This window comes from Coregonus lavaretus, assembly GCF_964263955.1.
Source record: "Coregonus lavaretus genome assembly, contig: HAP1_SCAFFOLD_4142, whole genome shotgun sequence".
Lineage (NCBI taxonomy): Eukaryota > Metazoa > Chordata > Actinopteri > Salmoniformes > Salmonidae > Coregonus > Coregonus lavaretus.
Window position 1 is genome coordinate 22,741 of NW_028161455.1, and position 20,302 is coordinate 43,042.

Below are 20,302 nucleotides of genomic sequence, written 5' to 3' on the forward strand. Positions count from 1 at the left end.
TGTCAGTCAATCCGGACACAGAACACCATTTCTGAGTTATTAAAATGTTCCCATCCTCTTCATGTGCTGTGTACCTGTACCACTGTATTTTAGGATTGTACTCTTTGCTTTAACGATGAAATTGAGGCTCAGATATAATTTACTAAAAGAGAAGATGTCTTTATTTCGTCCAGATGTATAAATCCAGTCAGAAATGCAGAATTTACACTAACTGTAAAAAAAAAAAAAAAAAAAAAAAATAGACATTGTGCAAAAATTTACTGTTCAACTTTTTAAAAAACGCACCCGATATAATTCCTATTTTGAGTCACTTGATATGGTCCCTCCCCCCCGTCTTATTTTTCATTATCTGAAAAGCAAAAGTGATCCTGGATGAGCACTCATAGTCTTGAATACGTTGTAAATATGGGTCCCAGAAGTACGCAGCATATAAAGAAGATGGGTGAAGAGATGGTTATTATCCCTGGGTGAGTTATGTCTACGAAGGCTAAAAAGGAAGCATGGAATTCCTGATTGATCATACTGCCATGGCGACCATACTGCCATGGCGACCATACTGCCATGGCGACCATACTGCCATGGCGACCATACTGCCATGGCGACCATACTGAAAAAATAAGATGTGCAGAAAATGAAAGACCTGGCTTTGGGAACCAGACATTGCAAGCCCACATGTGCAGTTTGTCAACATAAGAAGTGTTAAATATTGTTGTTTGTATGATTAAACGCTGTTCGAGGGCGGCAGGTAGCTTAGTGGTTAAGAGCGTAGTGCCAGTAACCGGAAAGGTCGCTGGTTCTAATCCCCCGAGCCGACTAGGTGAAAAATCTGTCGATGTGCCCTTGAGCAAGGCACTTAACCCTCGTTGCTCCTGTAAGTCGCTCTGGATAAGAGCGTCTGCTAAATGACTAAAATGTAAAGTGTAATGATGTGCGTCTATATTACCTTGCAGTGGTCCTACAATACAGTCCTTAAATATGAATTGCCATTAAATCTGGACAGTAACAACATGGGTCTATGTTCCAGTCTTCTTTAAGGAGCTACACATTTGCATGCTGAGAATATCAAATCAAATTCAATTTTTCACATGCGTCGAATTCAAGAGGTGTAGAACTTACAGTGTTATGCTTACTTACACACCCTTCACCAACAATGGAGTTTTAAGAAAAATAAGTGTTAAGAAAGTATTTACTAAATAAACTGAAGTGAAAAATAACAAATAATTAAAGAGCAACAGTAAAATAACAGTAGGGAGGCTATATACAGGGGGTACCTGTACAGAGTCAATGGGAAATAACAGTAGGGAGGCTATATACAGGGGGTACCTGTACAGAGTCAATGTGAAATAACAGTAGGGAGGCTATATACAGGGGGTACCTGTACAGAGTCAATGTGAAATAACAGTAGGGAGGCTATATACAGGGGGTACCTGTACAGAGTCAATGTGAAATAACAGTAGGGAGGCTATATACAGGGGGTACCTGTACAGAGTCAATGTGAAATAACAGTAGGGAGGCTATATACAGGGGGTACCTGTACAGAGTCAATGTGAAATAACAGTAGGGAGGCTATATACAGGGGGTACCGGTATAGAGTCACCGATCACTGCACCTGTACACAGCCCATCTGAAATTAGCCCACCCAACTACCTCATCCCCATATTGTTATTTATTTTGCTCATTTGCACCCCAGTATCTCTATTTGCACATCATCTTTTGCACATCTAGCATTCCAGTGTTAATACGAAATTGTAACTATTTTGCACTATGGCCTATTTATTGCCTTACCTCCATAACTTACTACATTTGCACACACTGTATATATATTTTCTATTTGTATTTTTGACTTTATGTTTTGTTTTACCCCATATGTAACTCTGTGTTGTTGTTTTTATCGCACTGCTTTGCTTTATCTTGGCCAGGTCGCAGTTGTAAATGAGAACTTGTTCTCAACTGGCTTACCTGGTTAAATAAAGGTTAAAATTTTTTTTTTTTTAAAGAGTCAATGTACGGGGACACAGGTTAGTGGAGGTAATTGAGGTAACATGTACAGGTAGGTAGAGTTAAAGTGACTATGAATAGATAATAAAGAGAGAGTAGCAGCAGCGTCAATGCAGATAGTCCGGGTAGCCATGATTCAGCAGTCTTATGGCTTGGGGGTAGAAGTTGTTAAGAAGCCTTTTGGACCTAGACTTGGCGCTCCGGTACCGCTTGCCATACGGTAGCAGAGCGAACAGTCTATGACTAGGGTGGCTGGAGTCTTTGGCAATTTTTTGGGCCTTCCTCTGACACCGCCTGGTATAGAGGTCCTGGATGGCAGGAAGCTTGGCCCCAGTGATGTACTGGGCTGTACACACTACCCTCTGTAGTGCCTTACGGTCGGAGGCCGAGCAGTTACCATACCAGGCGGTGATGCAACCAGTCAGGATGCTCTTGATGGTGCAGCTGTATAACTTTTTGAGGATCTGAGGACTCATGCCAAATCTTTTCAGTCTCCTGAGGGGGAATAGGTTTTGTCGTGCCCTCTTCATGACTGTCTTGGTGTGTTTGGACCATGATAGTTTGTTGGTGATGTGGACACCAAGGACCTTGAAGCTCTCAACCCGCTCCACTACAGCCCCGTCGATGAGAATGGGGGCGTGCTCGGCCCTCCTTTTCCTGTAGTTCACGATCATCTCCTTTGTCTTGATCACGTTGAGGGAGAGGTTGTTATCCTGGCACCATACTGCCAGGTCTCTGACCTCCTCCCTGTAGGCTGTCTCATCGTTGTCGGTGATCAGGCCTACCACTGTTGTGTCGTCGGCAAACTTAATGATGGTGTTGGAGTCGTGCTTGGCCATGAATGTTGTGGTAATATTCGGTCAAACTTAAATATAACATTTTCTAAATGTTATTGAAATGTTCTGAGGATCTCCAAGGCAACATTAATGGAATATTATGTTAAACTTAAAACAAATATGCTATGAACATCATAAAAACAGACTTATTTGGAAATTGTGGAACATTGTGCAACATTGTAGGAATGTTCTGTGCAACTTATATGAATATCACAAGAATATTCTTGCAACATCCCAGACAACTCCCATAACTTAATTAAATGTTCTGGGAACCTTTAAAGAACTTAAGACCAGATGTTCTGTCAACATTCTTACAACATTATAGGAATGTCCTGTGCAACCTAACTTAAACATTGTATGAATGTCATCACAACTGAGCATATTTTGTGTTTTGGGAACCTATCTCTTGTAATGTACCCACACTGTTCCCACAACCTAATTAAATATTCTGGGCACCTTTAAATAACTCAGAAAGGCTGTTCTGTCAATATTCTTGCAACATCAAATGATACTTTTTTGCGCCTTGATACTAAAATTAACTGAATGTCAGCACAAATGGACAGTTTTAGTATTTTGTGAACCTATCCGTTATCATATCCCCACAATGTTCTCACAACCCAAAGAAACATTATGTGAACCTTTAAAGAACATTCTTGTAACATCAGCACGACTGGACAGTTTTTGTGTCATGAGAACATTTGCCGCGACCTAACGAATGTTCTGGGAACATTCACAGAACCAATTTTGGTTTGCTGGGTATACTCTTCCCCTGTATCAGGTAGCCTAGCGGGTAAGAGCGTTGGGACAGTAACCGAAAAGGTCGCTGGTTTGAATCCCCGAGCCGACTAGGTGAAACATCTGCTGCTGTGCCCTTTAGCAAGGCACTTAACCCTAATTGCTCCAGGGTTGCTGTCAATAATGGCTGATCCCTGGCCGTGACCCCACTCTCCGAGGGTGTCTCAGGGGGAGTTGGAATATGCAAAAAAAAAACATTTCCATTTCACACCTGACACTTGTACATGCAGTGAAACAGGACAAATATAAGCACCCCCTATTTGACCTTGATCAGGCCGTTTGCAGCGCGAGTTCCCAGAGCTTGCCAGATTGTTTACACCGTGCAGAAATGTATTGCTCATTGTTCAGCCTTTGGAATGTTTTCACAGGAAACAACAGCTTGAAAATCATAACAAAGAAACAAAGAAAGAATGTGGATTAATTGACAAAAACAGGGTTCTGAATGAAATCCCCACCACATGGGAAAGAAAGAAAGTTGCTCAACGTGAGAGCCCACAGAGAGGATTAACAACCTGAATTTCTTCCTGTTTTCCCCAGTCAACCCAACGCATGTAGTCTGCACTTTTGACCCCTCATCTCCACTATTCTCCATGATTCACCAGTGGCTGATAGCAGAGGCACAACTTTGGTTTTAGAAGTGGGGGGGGGGACATAATTTATTATTATTATATATATATTTTTAATCCAGTCGGATAAACACGCCAAACAGCCTATCAGAACGCTCTGAGGCGTAGGCGTGGTCCTAAAGCACTCCGTTGCCTCGTTTTGAATCACATTCCAATGATAAAACTGGTGGGGACATACTACCATTTCAGAAAGTGAAAATTGCGCCCCTGGCTGATAGGGCGAATCAGAAACAGGGTTCTCCCTTCTTACCTCCTGTTCTTTGCGCAGCCGAGCATCTTTCTGCTCCAGGTCTTCACTGGCTCTGCGTAGGCTCTCCGTCAGGCCCTGATTGGCTGAGCCAGCCTGTTCCAGCTGTTCTCTGAGCAGGGCGTTCACCTGGCTGAGACCGACACACCTGGGAAACACAGGAACACATGACCTCCAGGTATGCGTCCCAAATGGAACCCTATTCCGTAAATAGTGCACTACGTTTGACCAGGGCCCATAGGGCGCCCATAGGGCTCCAGTCAAAATTAGTGCACTATATAGGGAATAGGGTGTCATTTGGGATGCATCCTTTGTTACTACATGGCATGAAAAAGATGGCCAGCAATCAGAGAGCACTGATCAGGCTGAGAAAGGCTTGATGTCCGAAAGACATCCATTATTACTGATGGTAATAAAGTTAAGTTATACTTTATTTGCGAGCGCTTTATTTAAGAGTTGAGCATGTTCATAACATCATATTACTCCTGCTAGAGTTGAGCGTGTTCATAACATCATCTTACTCCTGCTAGAGTTGAGCGTGTCTTTCTTCTTACATGGTAGTGAGAGCCAAGTTGCTGCTGTCACCTGTCAACCAACCACTAACAACCCCTCTATCCCTCCCTCCCTCCCTACTCCCTTTTAAAACCCTGTCCCCCACCCAAACTCCATCAACAGCCAAGTTGGCAGCATCACTTGTCAACCAACCACTAACAGCTGCAAACCTGACCCCCCTAATAACCCCACAACCTCCTCCTCCTCTTCCTCCTCCCCCTCCTCCTCCTCCTCCTCCTCCTCCTCCTCCTCCTCCTACTCATCTTCCTCCTCCTCCTCCTCCTCTTCCTCCTCTCCCTCCTCCTCCCCCTCCTCCTCCTCCAACTCCTCCTCCCCCTCCTCCTCCTACTCATCTTCCTCCTCCTCCTCGTCCTCCTCCTCGTCCTCATCCTCCTCCTCCCACTCCTCCTCCTCCTCCTCCTCTTCCTCATCCACCTCCCTCCCTCCCTCCCTCCCTCCCTCCCCCACACAAACTCCACCAATCGCGTGGCCACTATATCACTCCTACATTTACAAGCTTATAAACCCCTTTCTACCAGCCACCCTTGCCAGCCACGCTTACACAGCAGAACACGTGTGACTTTTATATAAAGTCCATGTCGACGCCGTCCTAACTCCTACCAGATTGAGCTCCTCTCATAGAGTCATTTACAGAAATGTCTACATCATTCTCACACTGTGTCGTAGCGAAGCCAGCCAACTTCTTCAGCTATCTGAGGGGAGTGGAGCATTTAAAACTGTGCAGAGTGCCAAACCGAGGATGAGGCCATGGAGAAGCTTTACCTCTCACTCTCCAGTGGGCCTCGTGGCGTTGCTCGGCAACAGAGGCTTTAAAACGAACTACCGTAGACCTCACGGTGGAGGGTCCATGGAGAGGCTCGGAAATGAACTCTGAGCAGGTCTCACGTGAGGAGCTCCGTGTAGAGGATTGGTAACGAACACCACAGTAGGCCTCATGGTGCAGCTCTATGCAGAAGCTTTACTCACTGTACAGTAGGCCTCATGGTGCAGCTCTGTGCAGAAGCTTTACTCACTGTACAATAGGCCTCATGGTGCAGCTCAGAGCAAAGGGTCGTTAACTATCTCTACAGTAGGCCTCACAGCAGTGCTTTACCTCATGAGAAAGCTCCCTGCAGACGTGGTTCAGCACTTGGTAAATATACCAGTAGGCCTCACGAGAAAGCTCCCTGCAGATGTGGTTCGGCACTTGGTAAATATACCAGTAGGCCTCACGGTTGAGCTCCGTGCTGAGGCTGCTATAAAAGTGATGGGGCCTTGGCAAGAGGGCTGCCAAGCGTCTGTCGTAGCAATTTCAATTAGAGCTGGTTGGCTTTATAAATCTTGGTTGTTTAAAGGCTGGCATCAGGTGTAGGGGTTGCTGGGCCCGGTCCCCCGCTCAGTGTGAGGCACCGTTAAAGCGCTCTGGAAGACTGAGCCAACAGGGCCGAGCTAATTAACTTTGACAAATTGGATGGCGAAAGCATCTACAGTATCAAGGCCAGGCTACGCTTCACACTCCCTACCAGGCCAGACTCCCTCCTCCTCTCCTCCTCTCCTCCTCTCCTCCTCTCCTCCTCTCCTCCCCTCCTCCTCTCCTCCTCTCCTCCTCTCCTCCTCTCCTCCTCTCCTCCTCTCCTCCTCTCCTCCCCTCCTCCTCTCCTCCCTCCTCCTCTCCTCCTCTCCTCCCTCCTCCTCTCCTCCCTCCTCCTCTCCTCCTCTCCTCCTCTCCTCCTCTCCTCCTCTCCTCCTCCTCTTCCCAGCCTGGGCATGGGAAAACAGAGTCAGTCTTTCTCTCTCTCCTCCTCTCCTCCTCTCCTCCCCTCCTCCTCTCCTCCCCTCCTCCTCTCCTCCTCTCCTCCTCTCCTCCTCTCCTCCTCTCCTCCTCTCCTCCTCTCCTCCTCCTCTTCCCAGCCTGGGCATGGGAAAACAGAGTCAGTCTTTCTCTCTCTCCTCCTCTCCTCCTCTCCTCCCCTCCTCCTCTCCTCCTCTCCTCCTCTCCTCCTCTCCTCCTCTCCTCCCCTCCTCCTCTCCTCCTCTCCTCCTCCTCTTCCCGGCCTGGGCATGGGAAAACAGAGTCAGTCTTTCTCTCTCTCCTCCTCTCCTCCTCTCCTCCCCTCCTCCTCTCCTCCTCTCCTCCTCTCCTCCTCTCCTCCTCTCCTCCCCTCCTCCTCTCCTCCTCTCCTCCTCCTCTTCCCGGCCTGGGCATGGGAAAACAGAGTCAGTCTTTCTCTCTCTCCTCCTCTCCTCCTCTCCTCCCCTCCTCCTCTCCTCCTCTCCTCCTCTCCTCCCCTCCTCCTCTCCTCCCCTCCTCCTCTCCTCCTCTCCTCCTCCTCTTCCCGGCCTGGGCATGGGAAAACAGAGTCAGTCTTTCTCTCTCTCCTCCTCTCCTCCTCTCCTCCCCTCCTCCTCTCCTCCTCTCCTCCTCTCCTCCCCTCCTCCTCTCCTCCCCTCCTCCTCTCCTCCTCTCCTCCTCCTCTTCCCGGCCTGGGCATGGGAAAACAGAGTCAGTCTTTCTCTCTCTCCTCCTCTCCTCCTCTCCTCCCCTTCTCCTCTCCTCCTCTCCTCCTCTCCTCCTCTCCTCCCCTCCTCCTCTCCTCCCCTCCTCCTCTCCTCCTCTCCTCCTCCTCTTCCCGGCCTGGGCATGGGAAAACAGAGTCAGTCTTTCTCTCTCTCCTCCTCTCCTCCTCTCCTCCCCTCCTCCTCTCCTCCTCTCTCCTCCTCTCCTCCTCTCCTCCTCCTCTTCCCGGCCTGGGCATGGGAAAACAGAGTCAGTCTTTCTCTCTCTCCTCCTCTCCTCCTCTCCTCCCCTCCTCCTCTCCTCCTCTCCTCCTCTCCTCCCCTCCTCCTCTCCTCCCCTCCTCCTCTCCTCCTCTCCTCCTCCTCTTCCCGGCCTGGGCATGGGAAAACAGAGTCAGTCTTTCTCTCTCTCCTCCTCTCCTCCTCTCCTCCCCTCCTCCTCTCCTCCTCTCCTCCTCTCCTCCCCTCCTCCTCTCCTCCCCTCCTCCTCTCCTCCTCTCCTCCTCCTCTTCCCGGCCTGGGCATGGGAAAACAGAGTCAGTCTTTCTCTCTCTCCTCCTCTCCTCCTCTCCTCCCCTCCTCCTCTCCTCCTCTCCTCCTCTCCTCCCCTCCTCCTCTCCTCCCCTCCTCCTCTCCTCCTCTCCTCCTCCTCTTCCCAGCCTGGGCATGGGAAAACAGAGTCAGTCTTTCTCTCTCTCCTCCTCTCCTCCTCTCCTCCCCTCCTCCTCTCCTCCTCTCCTCCTCTCCTCCCCTCCTCCTCTCCTCCCCTCCTCCTCTCCTCCCCTCCTCCTCTCCTCCTCTCCTCCTCTCCTCCCCTCCTCCTCTCCTCCTCTCCTCCCCTCCTCCTCTCCTCCCCTCCTCCTCTCCTCCTCTCCTCCCCTCCTCCTCTCCTCCTCTCCTCCTCCTCTTCCCAGCCTGGGCATGGGAAAACAGAGTCAGTCTTTCTCTCTCTCCTCCTTCCAAACAATTTCACAGAAACACTTCTGAGCTGTTTTTTTTCTTTTTTTTTTCTAAGAGTTCTAAGAGTTCTAAGAGTTCTAAGAGTTCTAAGAGTTCTAAGAGTTCTAAGAGTTCTAAGGGGCCTATTCATTTCCGTGAATGTTTTGTTTTGCGTTTCGGATCTAAGTCAGAGACTCCCTGATGGTTGAGGCTTTTTGCTGTTCTGGCTCTCAGAGTCCTGCACATTATTTCACATTATTTCACCTGAAGCCGTTTATTTTTATTTTTTTGTGCATCTCAAAATACACCCTATTGCCTTTACAGCACACTACTGTCTACCAGCACTCATAGCGTGCCACTTGGGACAAAGCCCTTGTGTTGATGTAGCCTGGTCCCACATCTGTTTGTGCTGTCTTGCCAACTTAACGAAACAGATCTGGAAACAGGGGCACGTTTCACCAAATTGTTACCTGGAAATTGTTACCTGTGAGAGGTGATATCGTTTTTGGACCCTTTGCTTTGTGCGTTTCTACAAACCTGCTCTGCTCTACCGACATTTACTGCTCTGTAGAACCTACAGTACCTCTACTGTTCTGCTCAATCTACCTCTACAGCTCTGTAGAACCTACCTCTACTGCTCTGTAGAACCTGCCTCTACTGCTCTGTAGAACCTACCTTTACTGCTCTGTAGAACCTGCCTTTACTGCTCTGTAGAACCTGCCTCTACTGCTCTGTAGAACCTGCCTCTACTGCTCTGTAGAACCTGCCTTTACTGCTCTGTAGAACCTGCCTCTACTGCTCTGTAGAACCTACCTCTACTGCTCTGTAGAACCTGCCTTTACTGCTCTGTAGAACCTACCTCTTCTGCTCTGTAGAACCTGCCTTTACTGCTCTGTAGAACCTGCCTTTACTGCTCTGTAGAACCTGCCTTTACTGCTCTGTAGAACCTACCTCTACTGTTCTGTAGAACATACCTCTACTGTTCTGTAGAACCTACCTCTACTATTCTGCAAAACCTACATTTACTGCTCTGTAGAACCTGCCTTTACTGCTCTGTAGAACATACCTCTACTGTTCTGTAGAACATACCTCTACTGTTCTGTAGAACCTGCCTTTACTGCTCTGTAGAACCTACCTCTACTGTTCTGTAGAACCTGCCTTTACTGCTCTGTAGAACCTACCTCTACTGCTCTGTAGAACCTACCTCTACTGCTCTAGAACCTACCTCTACTGGTTTGTAGAACCTACCTCTACTGCTCTAGAACCTACCTCTACTGGTTTGTAGAACCTACCTCTACTGCTCTGTAGAACCTACCTTTACTGCTCTGTAGAACCTACCTCTACTGTTCTGTAGAACCTGCCTTTACTGCTCTGTAGAACCTACCTCTACTGCTCTGTAGAACCTACCTCTACTGCTCTAGAACCTACCTCTACTGGTTTGTAGAACCTACCTCTACTGCTCTGTAGAACTTACCTCTTCTGCTCTAGAACCTGCCTCTACTGTTCTGTAGAACCTAAATCTACTGCTCTGTAGAACCTACCTCTACTGCTCTAGAACCTGCCTCTACTGTTCTGTAGAACCTAAATCTACTGCTCTGTAGAACCTACCTCTTCTGCTCTTCCTCCAACATGGTCAGTTTGCTCTGGATAGTCCTGCTGTTGTCCTGAAGCTCTGTTTCTGTCCGGTGCAGACGATGGGCTGATGAGTCCAGGTGGGCCTGTAGCTGAACACAACACAGCCATCAGCACGTTTTGCAGATATCTACAACATGTATAGTTTAATGAGTACGGTGGCCCTAAGGGCCAAAGTAGCTTCTAAAATGCAGTTTCCTCAGACTTACTGAGAGTCGTAGTCTTTCTGACTCTGCGGTCTTCTCCAACAGCTGCTCTTCTAGTTCACCACATCTCTTCTTGTACTGAAGCACCTGGTACAAGAAAGGGCATTCGGAAAGTATTCAGACCCCTTTGACTCCTCCACATTTTGCTACGTTACAGCCTTATTCTAAAATTGATTAAATCTGAGAGTCTCCCAGTCCCTGCTGCTGAAAACATCCCCACAGCATGATACTGCCACCCCAATGCTTCACCATAAGGATGGTGCCATGTTTCCTCCAGACGTGACACTTGGCATTCAGACCAAACAGTTCAATCGTGGTTTCATCAGACCAGAGAATCTTGTTTCTCATGGTCTGAGAGTCCTTTAGGTGTCTTTTGGCAAACTCCAAGCGGGCTGTCATGTGCCTTTTACTGAGGACTGGCTTCCATCTGGCCACTCTACCATAAAGGCCTGATTGGTGGAGTGCTGCAGAGATGGTTGTCCTTCTGGAAGGTTCTTCCATCTCCACAGAGGAACTCTAGAGCTCTGTCAGAGTGACCATCGGGTTCTTGGTCACCTCCCTGACCAAGGCCCTTCTTCCCCGATTGCTCAGTTTGGCCGGGTGGCCAGATCTAGGAAGAGTCTTTGTGGTTCCAAGCTTCTTCCATTTAAGAATGATGGAGGCCACTGTGTTCTTGGGGACCTTCAATGCTGCAGAAATGTTTTGGTACCCTTCCCCAGATCTGTGCCTCGACACAATCCTGTCCCGGAGCTCTATGGACAATTCCTTCGACCTCATGGCTTGGTTTGTGCTCTGACATGCACTGTCAACTGTGAGACCTTATATAGACAGGTGAGTGCCTTTCCAAATCATGTCCAATCAATTGAATTTACCACATGTGGACTCCAATCAAGTTGTAGAACATCTCAAGGATGATCAATGGAAGCTCAATTTTGAGTCTCATAGCAAAGGGTCTGAATACTTATGTAAATAAGGTATTTCTGTTTTTTATATTTAATACATTTGCAAAAAAATTATAAAAAAAACAGTTTTTGCTTTGTCATGATGGAGTATTGTGTGTTGATGGATGAGAAGAAAAAAATCAATGTAATCCATTTTAGAAGAAGGATGTAACGTCACAATATGGGGAAAAAAGGGAATGGGTCTGAATACTTTCCGAATGCACTGTATTACATTGCTATATTTTATAAATACTATCAATACAACTTATCTTGTGATGTTTGGGTTGCATTTGGCAGACAGTAGCTGCAATAGGGCCTTATCCACAGATCCTGCAACGTCAGAACAATACTCCCTGGATCCTGCAACATCAGAACAATACTCCCTGGATCCTGCAACGTCAGAACAATACTCCCTGGATCCTGCAACGTCAGAACAATACTCCCTGGATCCTGCAACGTCAGAACAATATTCCCTGGATCCTGCAACGTCAGAACAATACTCCCTGGATCCTGCAACGTCAGAACAATACTCCCTGGATCCTGCAACGTCAGAACAATACTCCCTGGATCCTGCAACGTCAGAACAATACTCCATGGATCCTGCAACGTCAGAACAATACTCCCTGGATCCTGCAACGTCAGAACAATACTCCCTGGATCCTGCAACGTCAGAACAATACTCCCTGGATCCTGCAAGGTCAGAACAATACTCCCTGGATCCTGCAACGTCAGAACAATACTCCCTGGATCATGCAAGGTCAGAACAATACTCCCTGGATCCTGCAACGTCAGAACAATTCTCCCTGGATCCTGCAACGTCAGAACAATACTCCCTGGATCCTGCAACATCAGAACAATACTCCCTGGATCCTGCAACGTCAGAACAATAATCCCTGGATCCTGCAAGGTCAGAACAATACTCCCTGGATCCTGGAACGTGAGAACAATACTCCCTGGATCCTGCAGGTCAGAACAATACTCCCTGGATCCTGCAAGGTCAGAACAATACTCCCTGGATCCTGGAACGTGAGAACAATACTCCCTGGATCCTGCAGGTCAGAACAATACTCCCTGGATCCTGCAACGTCAGAACAATACTCACTGGATCCTGCAACGTCAGAACAATACTCACTGGATCCTGCAACGTCAGAACAATACTCCCTGGATCCTGCAAGGTCAGAACAATACTCCCTGGATCCTGCAAGGTCAGAACAATACTCCCTGGATCCTGCAAGGTCAGAACAATACTCCCTGGATCCTGCAAGGTCAGAACAATACTCCCTGGATCCTGCAACGTCAGAACAATACTCCCTGGATCCTGCAACGTCAGAACAATACTCCCTGGATCCTGCAACGTCAGAACAATACTCCCTGGATCCTGCAACGTCAGAACAATACTCCCTGGATCCTGCAACGTCAGAACAATACTCCCTGGATCCTGCAAGGTCAGAACAATACTCCCTGGATCCTGCAAGGTCAGAACAATACTCCCTGGATCATGCAATGTCAGAACAATACTCCCTGGATCCTGCAAGGTCAGAACAATACTCCCTGGATCCTGCAAGGTCAGAACAATACTCCCTGGATCCTGCAAGGTCAGAACAATACTCCCTGGATCCTGCAAGGTCAGAACAATACTCCCTGGACAAGACAAGCCAAGGGTAGGGACAGTAGTAGTCTCACATGGTACTCTCTTCAATAGATTGACTCCCCCCCCCCCCCCCCCCCCCTCCTCCTTCCAGTACCTTGGTCTGCAGTTTCTGCACCAGCTGAGCCTGTCTGTGTTGTCCCTCCTGATAGGCCTTTAGTTTGAGCCTGTAGGCCCTCTCCTCGCGCTGCAGCCGGAGGTGCTCTGCAGACACACTCTCTTGGTCCGAATCTCCCGCTGCAGACTGCAGAGCCAGCATCTGTTCAAGCTGTACACACACACACACCCACACACAAAGGGAGGTTAACCTCTGACCCTTATAACAACCTCTAAAACATGACTTTGAATAATCATAATGATGACACACCACTGCCATTAAACCACTGTGTTATGCAAGGACTCACTTCCATTAAACCACTGGGTTATGCAAGGATCTACTGCCATTAAACCACTGGGTTATGCAAGGGCTCACTACCATTAAACCACTTGGTTATGCAAGGGCTCGCTGCCATTAAACCACTTGGTTATGCAAGGGCTCACTGCCATTAAACCACTGGGTTATGCAAGGGCTCACTGCAATTAAACCACTGTGTTATGCAAGGTATCACTGCCATTAAACCACTGTGTTATGCAAGGGCTCACTGCCATTAAACCGCTGTGTTATGCAAGGGCTCACTGCCATTAAACCACTGTGTTATGCAAGGGCTCACTGCCATTAAACCACTGTGTTATGCAAGGGCTCACTGCCATTAAACCGCTGTGTTATGCAAGGGCTCACTGCCATTAAACCACTGGGTTATGCAAGGGCTCACTGCCATTAAACCACTGTGTTATGCAAGGGCTCACTGCCATTAAACCACTGGGATATGCAAGGGCTCACTGCCATTAAACCACTGGGTTATGCAAGGACTCACTTCCATTAAACCACTGTGTTATAAAAGGGCTCACTACCATTAAACCACTGGGTTATGCAAGGGCTCACTGCCATTAAACCACTGGGTTATGCAAGGGCTCACTGCCATTAAACCACTGGGTTATGCAAGGGCTCACTTCCATTAAACCACTGGGTTATGCAAGGATCTACTGCCATTAAACCACTGGGTTATGCAAGGGCTCACTGCCATTAAACCACTTGGTTATGCAAGGGCTCACTTCCATTAAACCACTGGGTTATGCAAGGGCTAACTGCCATTAAACCACTGGGTTATGCAAGGGCTCACTACCATTAAACCACTTGGTTATGCAAGGGCTCGCTGCCATTAAACCACTTGGTTATGCAAGGGCTCACTGCCATTAAACCACTGGGTTATGCAAGGGCTCACTGCAATTAAACCACTGTGTTATGCAAGGTATCACTGCCATTAAACCACTGTGTTATGCAAGGGCTCACTGCCATTAAACCGCTGTGTTATGCAAGGGCTCACTGCCATTAAACCACTGTGTTATGCAAGGGCTCACTGCCATTAAACCACTGTGTTATGCAAGGGCTCACTGCCATTAAACCGCTGTGTTATGCAAGGGCTCACTGCCATTAAACCACTGGGTTATGCAAGGGCTCACTGCCATTAAACCACTGTGTTATGCAAGGGCTCACTGCCATTAAACCACTGGGATATGCAAGGGCTCACTGCCATTAAACCACTGGGTTATGCAAGGACTCACTTCCATTAAACCACTGTGTTATAAAAGGGCTCACTACCATTAAACCACTGGGTTATGCAAGGGCTCACTGCCATTAAACCACTGGGTTATGCAAGGGCTCACTGCCATTAAACCACTGGGTTATGCAAGGGCTCACTTCCATTAAACCACTGGGTTATGCAAGGATCTACTGCCATTAAACCACTGGGTTATGCAAGGGCTCACTGCCATTAAACCACTTGGTTATGCAAGGGCTCACTTCCATTAAACCACTGGGTTATGCAAGGGCTAACTGCCATTAAACCACTTGGTTAGGCAAGGGCTCACTGCCATTAAACCACTGGGTTATGCAAGGGTTCACTGCCATTAAACCACTGGGTTATGCAAGGGCTCACTGCCATTAAACCACTTGGTTATGCAAGTGCCCACTGCCATTAAACCACTGTGTTATGCAAGGGCTCACTGCCATTAAACCACTGGGTTATGCAAGGGCTCACTGCCATTAAACCACTGTGTTATGCAAGGGCTCGCTGCCATTAAACCACTGTGTTATGCAAGGGCTCACTGCCATTAAACCACTGTGTTATGCAAGGGCTCGCTGCCATTAAACCACTTGGTTATGCAAGTGCTCACTGCCATTAAACCACTGTGTTATGCAAGGGCTCACTGCCATTAAACCACTGGGTTATGCAAGGGCTCACTGCCATTAAACCACTGTGTTATGCAAGGGCTCGCTGCCATTAAACCACTGTGTTATGCAAGGGTTCACTGCCATTAAACCACTGTGTTATGCAAGGGCTCACTGCCATTAAACCACTGGGTTATGCAAGGTAAACCACTGTGTTATGCAAGGGCTCACTGCCATTAAACCACTGGGTTATGCAAGGGCTCACTGCCATTAAACCACTGGGTTATGCAAGGGCTCACTGCCATTAAACCACTGTGTTATGCATGGATCTACTGCCATTAAACCACTGGGTTATGCAAGGGCTCACTGCCATTAAACCACTGTGTTATGCAAGGGCTCACTGCCATTAAACCACTGGGTTATGCAAGGGCTCACTGCCATTAAACCACTGGGTTATGCAAGGGCTCACTGCCATTAAACCGCTGGGTTATGCAAGGGCTCACTGCCATTACACCACTGTGTTATGCAAGGGCTCACTGCCATTAAACCATTGGGTTATGCAAGGGCTCGCTGCCATTAAACCACTTGGTTATGCAAGTGCTCACTGCCATTAAACCACTGTGTTATGCAAGGGCTCACTGCCATTAAACCACTGTGTTATGCAAGGGCTCACTGCCATTAAACCACTGTGTTATGCAAGGGCTCGCTGCCATTAAACCACTGTGTTATGCAAGGGCTCACTGCCATTAAACCACTGTGTTATGCAAGGGCTCACTGCCATTAAACCACTGGGTTATGCAAGGGCTCACTGCCATTAAACCACTGGGTTATGCAAGGGCTCACTGCTATTAAACCACTGGGTTATGCAAGGGCTCAAAAGATTGACTGTTGTCAGACTATTTCTGTTTATGCCTGATAGAAATATAACAAAATCACTGGCCAATAATGGACCAAGCCTTCACCACAGAACAGCTATAGGTAGATTATGTTTGCATGTGTACGTTGTGTGTACGTTGTGTGTACGTTGTGTGTACGTTGTGTGTGAGTCTGTGTCTGTGTGTGACAGTTTCTATGTGTATTGATCCACTCTGCAAGCAGGGAAGGATCCTGAAGGGACACACCTTTCTCTCTGGTGTTGGATTTCAATCTCCTCTCCCATAATATCTGAAATCCAACTGTCCTGTAACCTCTCAACCTCACACAGCCTCTTCTCCTCCCCTCTACTCCCCCCTACACCCCCTCCTCCCCCCCCCCCCTCCCCCAGCGCACCACCCACTCCTCTCGCTCTTTGGTGCCAGACACCCTGTCCTTACTAACACAAACCACATGGCTCAGTGAGCCCTGGGACAACACAGCTACACGCTAGAACACAATGCTCCAACACAGCTACACGCTAGAACACAATGCTGCAACACACCTACACGCTAGAACAAAATGCTGCAACACACCTACACGCTAGAACACAATGCTGCAACACACCTACACGCTAGAACACAATGCTGCAACACAGCTACACGCTAGAACACAATGCTGCAACACACCTACACGCTAGAACACAATGCTCCAACACACCTACACGCTAGAACAAAATGCTCCAAACACCTACGCACTAGAACACAATGCTGCAACACAGCTACACGCTAGAACACAATGCTGCAACACACCTACACGCTAGAACACAATGCTCCAACACACCTACGCACTAGAACACAATGCTGCAACACACCTACGCACTAGAACACAATGCTGTACTCTGATACACACTAGAACACACTGCTGCTTGCGTGCCTCATTTAAAATGAGAGGGGAAAGAGAGAGAGAGAGAGAGAGAGAGAGAGAGAGAGAGAGAGAGACACACATTGCTATGGCAATGTAAACATATGTTTCCAATGCCAATAAAGCCAGTTGAATTGAGAGAAACACTACAAAAACCACCACCTCAACTCACTTAGGTCACCCCTGCATCCTCCCAGCTTCCCTCTCTCTCTCACTCTCTCTCGCTCTCTCTCGCTCACTCTTTCTCTCTCTCTCTCTCGTTCTTTCTCTCTATCTCTCTCGCTCTCTCTCTTTTTCTCTCTCTTTCCCTCCCTCCCTCCCTCCCTCCCTCCCTCCCTCCCTCCCTCCCTCCCTCCCTCCCTCCCTCCCTCCTGCCTCTGCATCTCTCTCGCTCTCTCTCTGTCTCTCTTTCTCTCGCTCTCTCTCTGTCTCTCTTTCTCTCACTCTCTCTTTCTCTCTCGCTCTCTCTCTCGCTCTCTCTCGCTGTCTCTCTCTCTTGCTCTCTCTCCCTCCCTCCTGCCTCTGCCTCTCTCTCGCTCTCTCTCTGTCTCTCTTTCTCTCTCTCTCTCGCTTGTTCTCTCTCTCTCGCTCTCTCTCTCTGTCTCTCTTTCTCTCACTCTCTCTTTCTCTCTCGCTCTAACGCTCTCTCGCTCTCTCGCTGTCTCTCTCTCTTGCTCTCTCCCTCCCTCCCTCCCTCCTGCCTCTGCCTCTCTCTCGCTTTCTCTCTCTCTCTCCCTCCCTCCCTCCCTCCTGCCTCTGCCTCTCTCTCTCTCTTTCTCGTCCCCCCCCCCCCCCCGTACCTCATCTCTTCCAAGTGTGTTTAATCTGTCGACCAGGCTCCACAGTAGAGCAGGACAATAGTCTCACTGTTCAACCCAGAGCCGGCTCCTTCACTAGTATTATTAACACATTTTCAGATGGCCATTTCACTGGCCTGCGTCCCAAACAGCACCCAAACAGCACCTTTTTCCCTACTTAGTGCACCACCTTCGACCCGGGCCCATAGGGATCTGGTCAACAGTAGGGTCCTATACAGGGAATAGGGTACCATTTATGATGCAATTGACCATTTCAGAGTTGTATTAGGCCACAGTACTACAAAAAAGCGAAGAAGCTTATTGCACCCGTAGTCTCTGTGTTTTTAGTGGTTTAGGGGGTTTCGTTTTGAGGGGACCCCAGGAGAACACAGTTTTACGGTTTTACTGTGTGTGTGTGTGTGTGTGTGTATGTGTGTGTGTGTGTGTGTGTGTGTGTGTGTGTGTGTGTGTGTGTGTGTGTGTGTGTGTGTGTGTGTACTGTTTTACTGGCCATCGTTCCAGTGACAGCTTTAGGGACTAAGAGGGAAGAGAGACATGGGCAGAGGGGTCTAGTTTAGAGATATACAGCAACGATCCTGCAGTAGCTGTGAGTAAAGTTACTTCTCTGATATACACACACACACACACACACACACACACACACACACACACACACACACAGCAGCTGTGTGTAAAGGGACTTCTGGAGACATCTGTGTACAGGGTTGTTGGGTCATTGTGCATCACTGTTGGCATCATGTTTCAGTTACAGCTTAGAACTGCTGCTGCTACAACCACACAAGGTTTACAGCACCACAGCATGTGAAAGTTTACAGCACCACAGCATGTGAAGGTTTACAGCACCACAGCATGTGACCACAGCATGTGAAGGTTTACAGCACCACAGCATGTGAAGGTTTACAGCACCACAGCATGTGAAGGTTTACAGCACCACAGCATGTGAAGGTTTACAGCACCACAGCATGTGAAGGTTTACAGCACCACAGCATGTGAAGGTTTACTGCACCACAGCATGTGAAGGTTTACAGCACCACAGCATGTGAAGGTTTACAGCACCACAGCATGTGATGGTTTACAGCACCACAGCATGTGAAGTTTTACAGCACCACAGCATGTGAAGGTTTACTGCACGACAGCATGTGAAGGTTTACAGCACCACAGCATGTGAAGGTTTACAGCACCACAGCATGTGAAGGTTTACAGCACCACAGCATGTGAAGGTTTACAGCACCACAGCATGTGAAGGTTTACAGCACCACAGCATGTGAAGGTTTACAGCACCACAGCATGTGAAGGTTTACAGCACCACAGCATGTGAAGTTTTACAGCACCACAGCATGTGAAGGTTTACTGCACGACAGCATGTGAAGGTTTACTGCGCGACAGCATGTGAAGGTTTACAGCACCACAGCATGTGAAGGTTTACTGCAGGACAGCATGTGAAGATTTACAACACGACAGCATGTGAAGGTTTACTGCACGACAGCATGTGAAGATTTACAACACGACAGCATGTGAAGGTTTACAGCACCACAGCATGTGAAGGTTTACCGCACGACAGCATGTGAAGGCTTACAGCACCACAGCATGTGAAGGTTTACAGCACCACAGCATGTGAAGGTTTACAGCACCACAGAATGTGAAGGTTTACAGCACCACAGCATGTGAAGGTTTACAGCACCACAGCATGTGAAGGTTTACAGCACCACAGCATGTGAAGGTTTACTACACCCCAGCATGTGAAAGTTTACAGCACCACAGCATGTGAAGGTTTACAGCACCACAGCATGTGAAAGTTTACAGCACCACAGCATGTGAAGGTTTACAGCACCACAGCATGTGAAGGTTTACAGCACCACAGCATGTGAAAGTTTACAGCACCACAGCATGTGAAGGTTTACAGCACCACAGCATGTGAAGGTTTACAGCACTACAGCATGTGAAGGTTTACAGCACCACAGCATGTGAAGGTTTACAGCACCACAGCATGTGAAAGTTTACTGCGCTACAGCATGTGAAGGTTTACAGCACCACAGCATGTGAAGGTTTACAGCACCACAGCATGTGAAGGTTTACTGCGCGACAGCATGTGAGCATATGTTTGGTTTTAGAGCATTGTAGTGCTACTTGGTAATTAGCCAAGGTACAGGAACATATCGAGTTGCAAAATGTTGGTAACTTTCAAAAAATTCTCTAGTCTTCCAGAAATCCTAAAATACCTGGAAATAAGCAGTTTTAATAATCTCTGCATATTTGACACTGATGATAATAATTCCCCCCCCCAGGGAAACCATCCCTGCACACCTCACCACACAGTGCAGGGCAACGGCATACATTCGGCTCACAACATATCTCCTGTTTTCTCACTTATTATCAAACCTGCATGTTTGTTTATCTATTGAGTCAGCAAATTGTAAATGGTCAGTTGTAGATTGTAACCACCACACCTTCCGTGCTAGTCTCAATATCAAGTATGAACATTTGAACCCATTGAACCCCATG

The 20,302-nt window shown here is 47.9% G+C and overlaps 1 protein-coding gene across 1 annotated transcript in view; it reads right to left on the reverse strand.

The window, feature by feature from the left end:
• The window catches only part of LOC311120649 (rootletin-like), a gene marked incomplete at both ends in the record, with an annotated part of 34,089 nt that extends 20,742 nt beyond the window's left edge, over positions 1–13,347 (reverse strand). The window contains 5 exons of the mRNA XM_084195232.1: positions 4,506–4,650; positions 10,119–10,234; positions 10,352–10,435; positions 13,035–13,205; positions 13,342–13,347. Coding sequence (XP_084051358.1) covers positions 4,506–4,650; positions 10,119–10,234; positions 10,352–10,435; positions 13,035–13,205; positions 13,342–13,347 — 522 coding nt within the window. The remainder of the gene's footprint in view (positions 1–4,505; positions 4,651–10,118; positions 10,235–10,351; positions 10,436–13,034; positions 13,206–13,341) is intronic.
• Between the last annotated feature and the right edge of the window lie 6,955 nt (positions 13,348–20,302).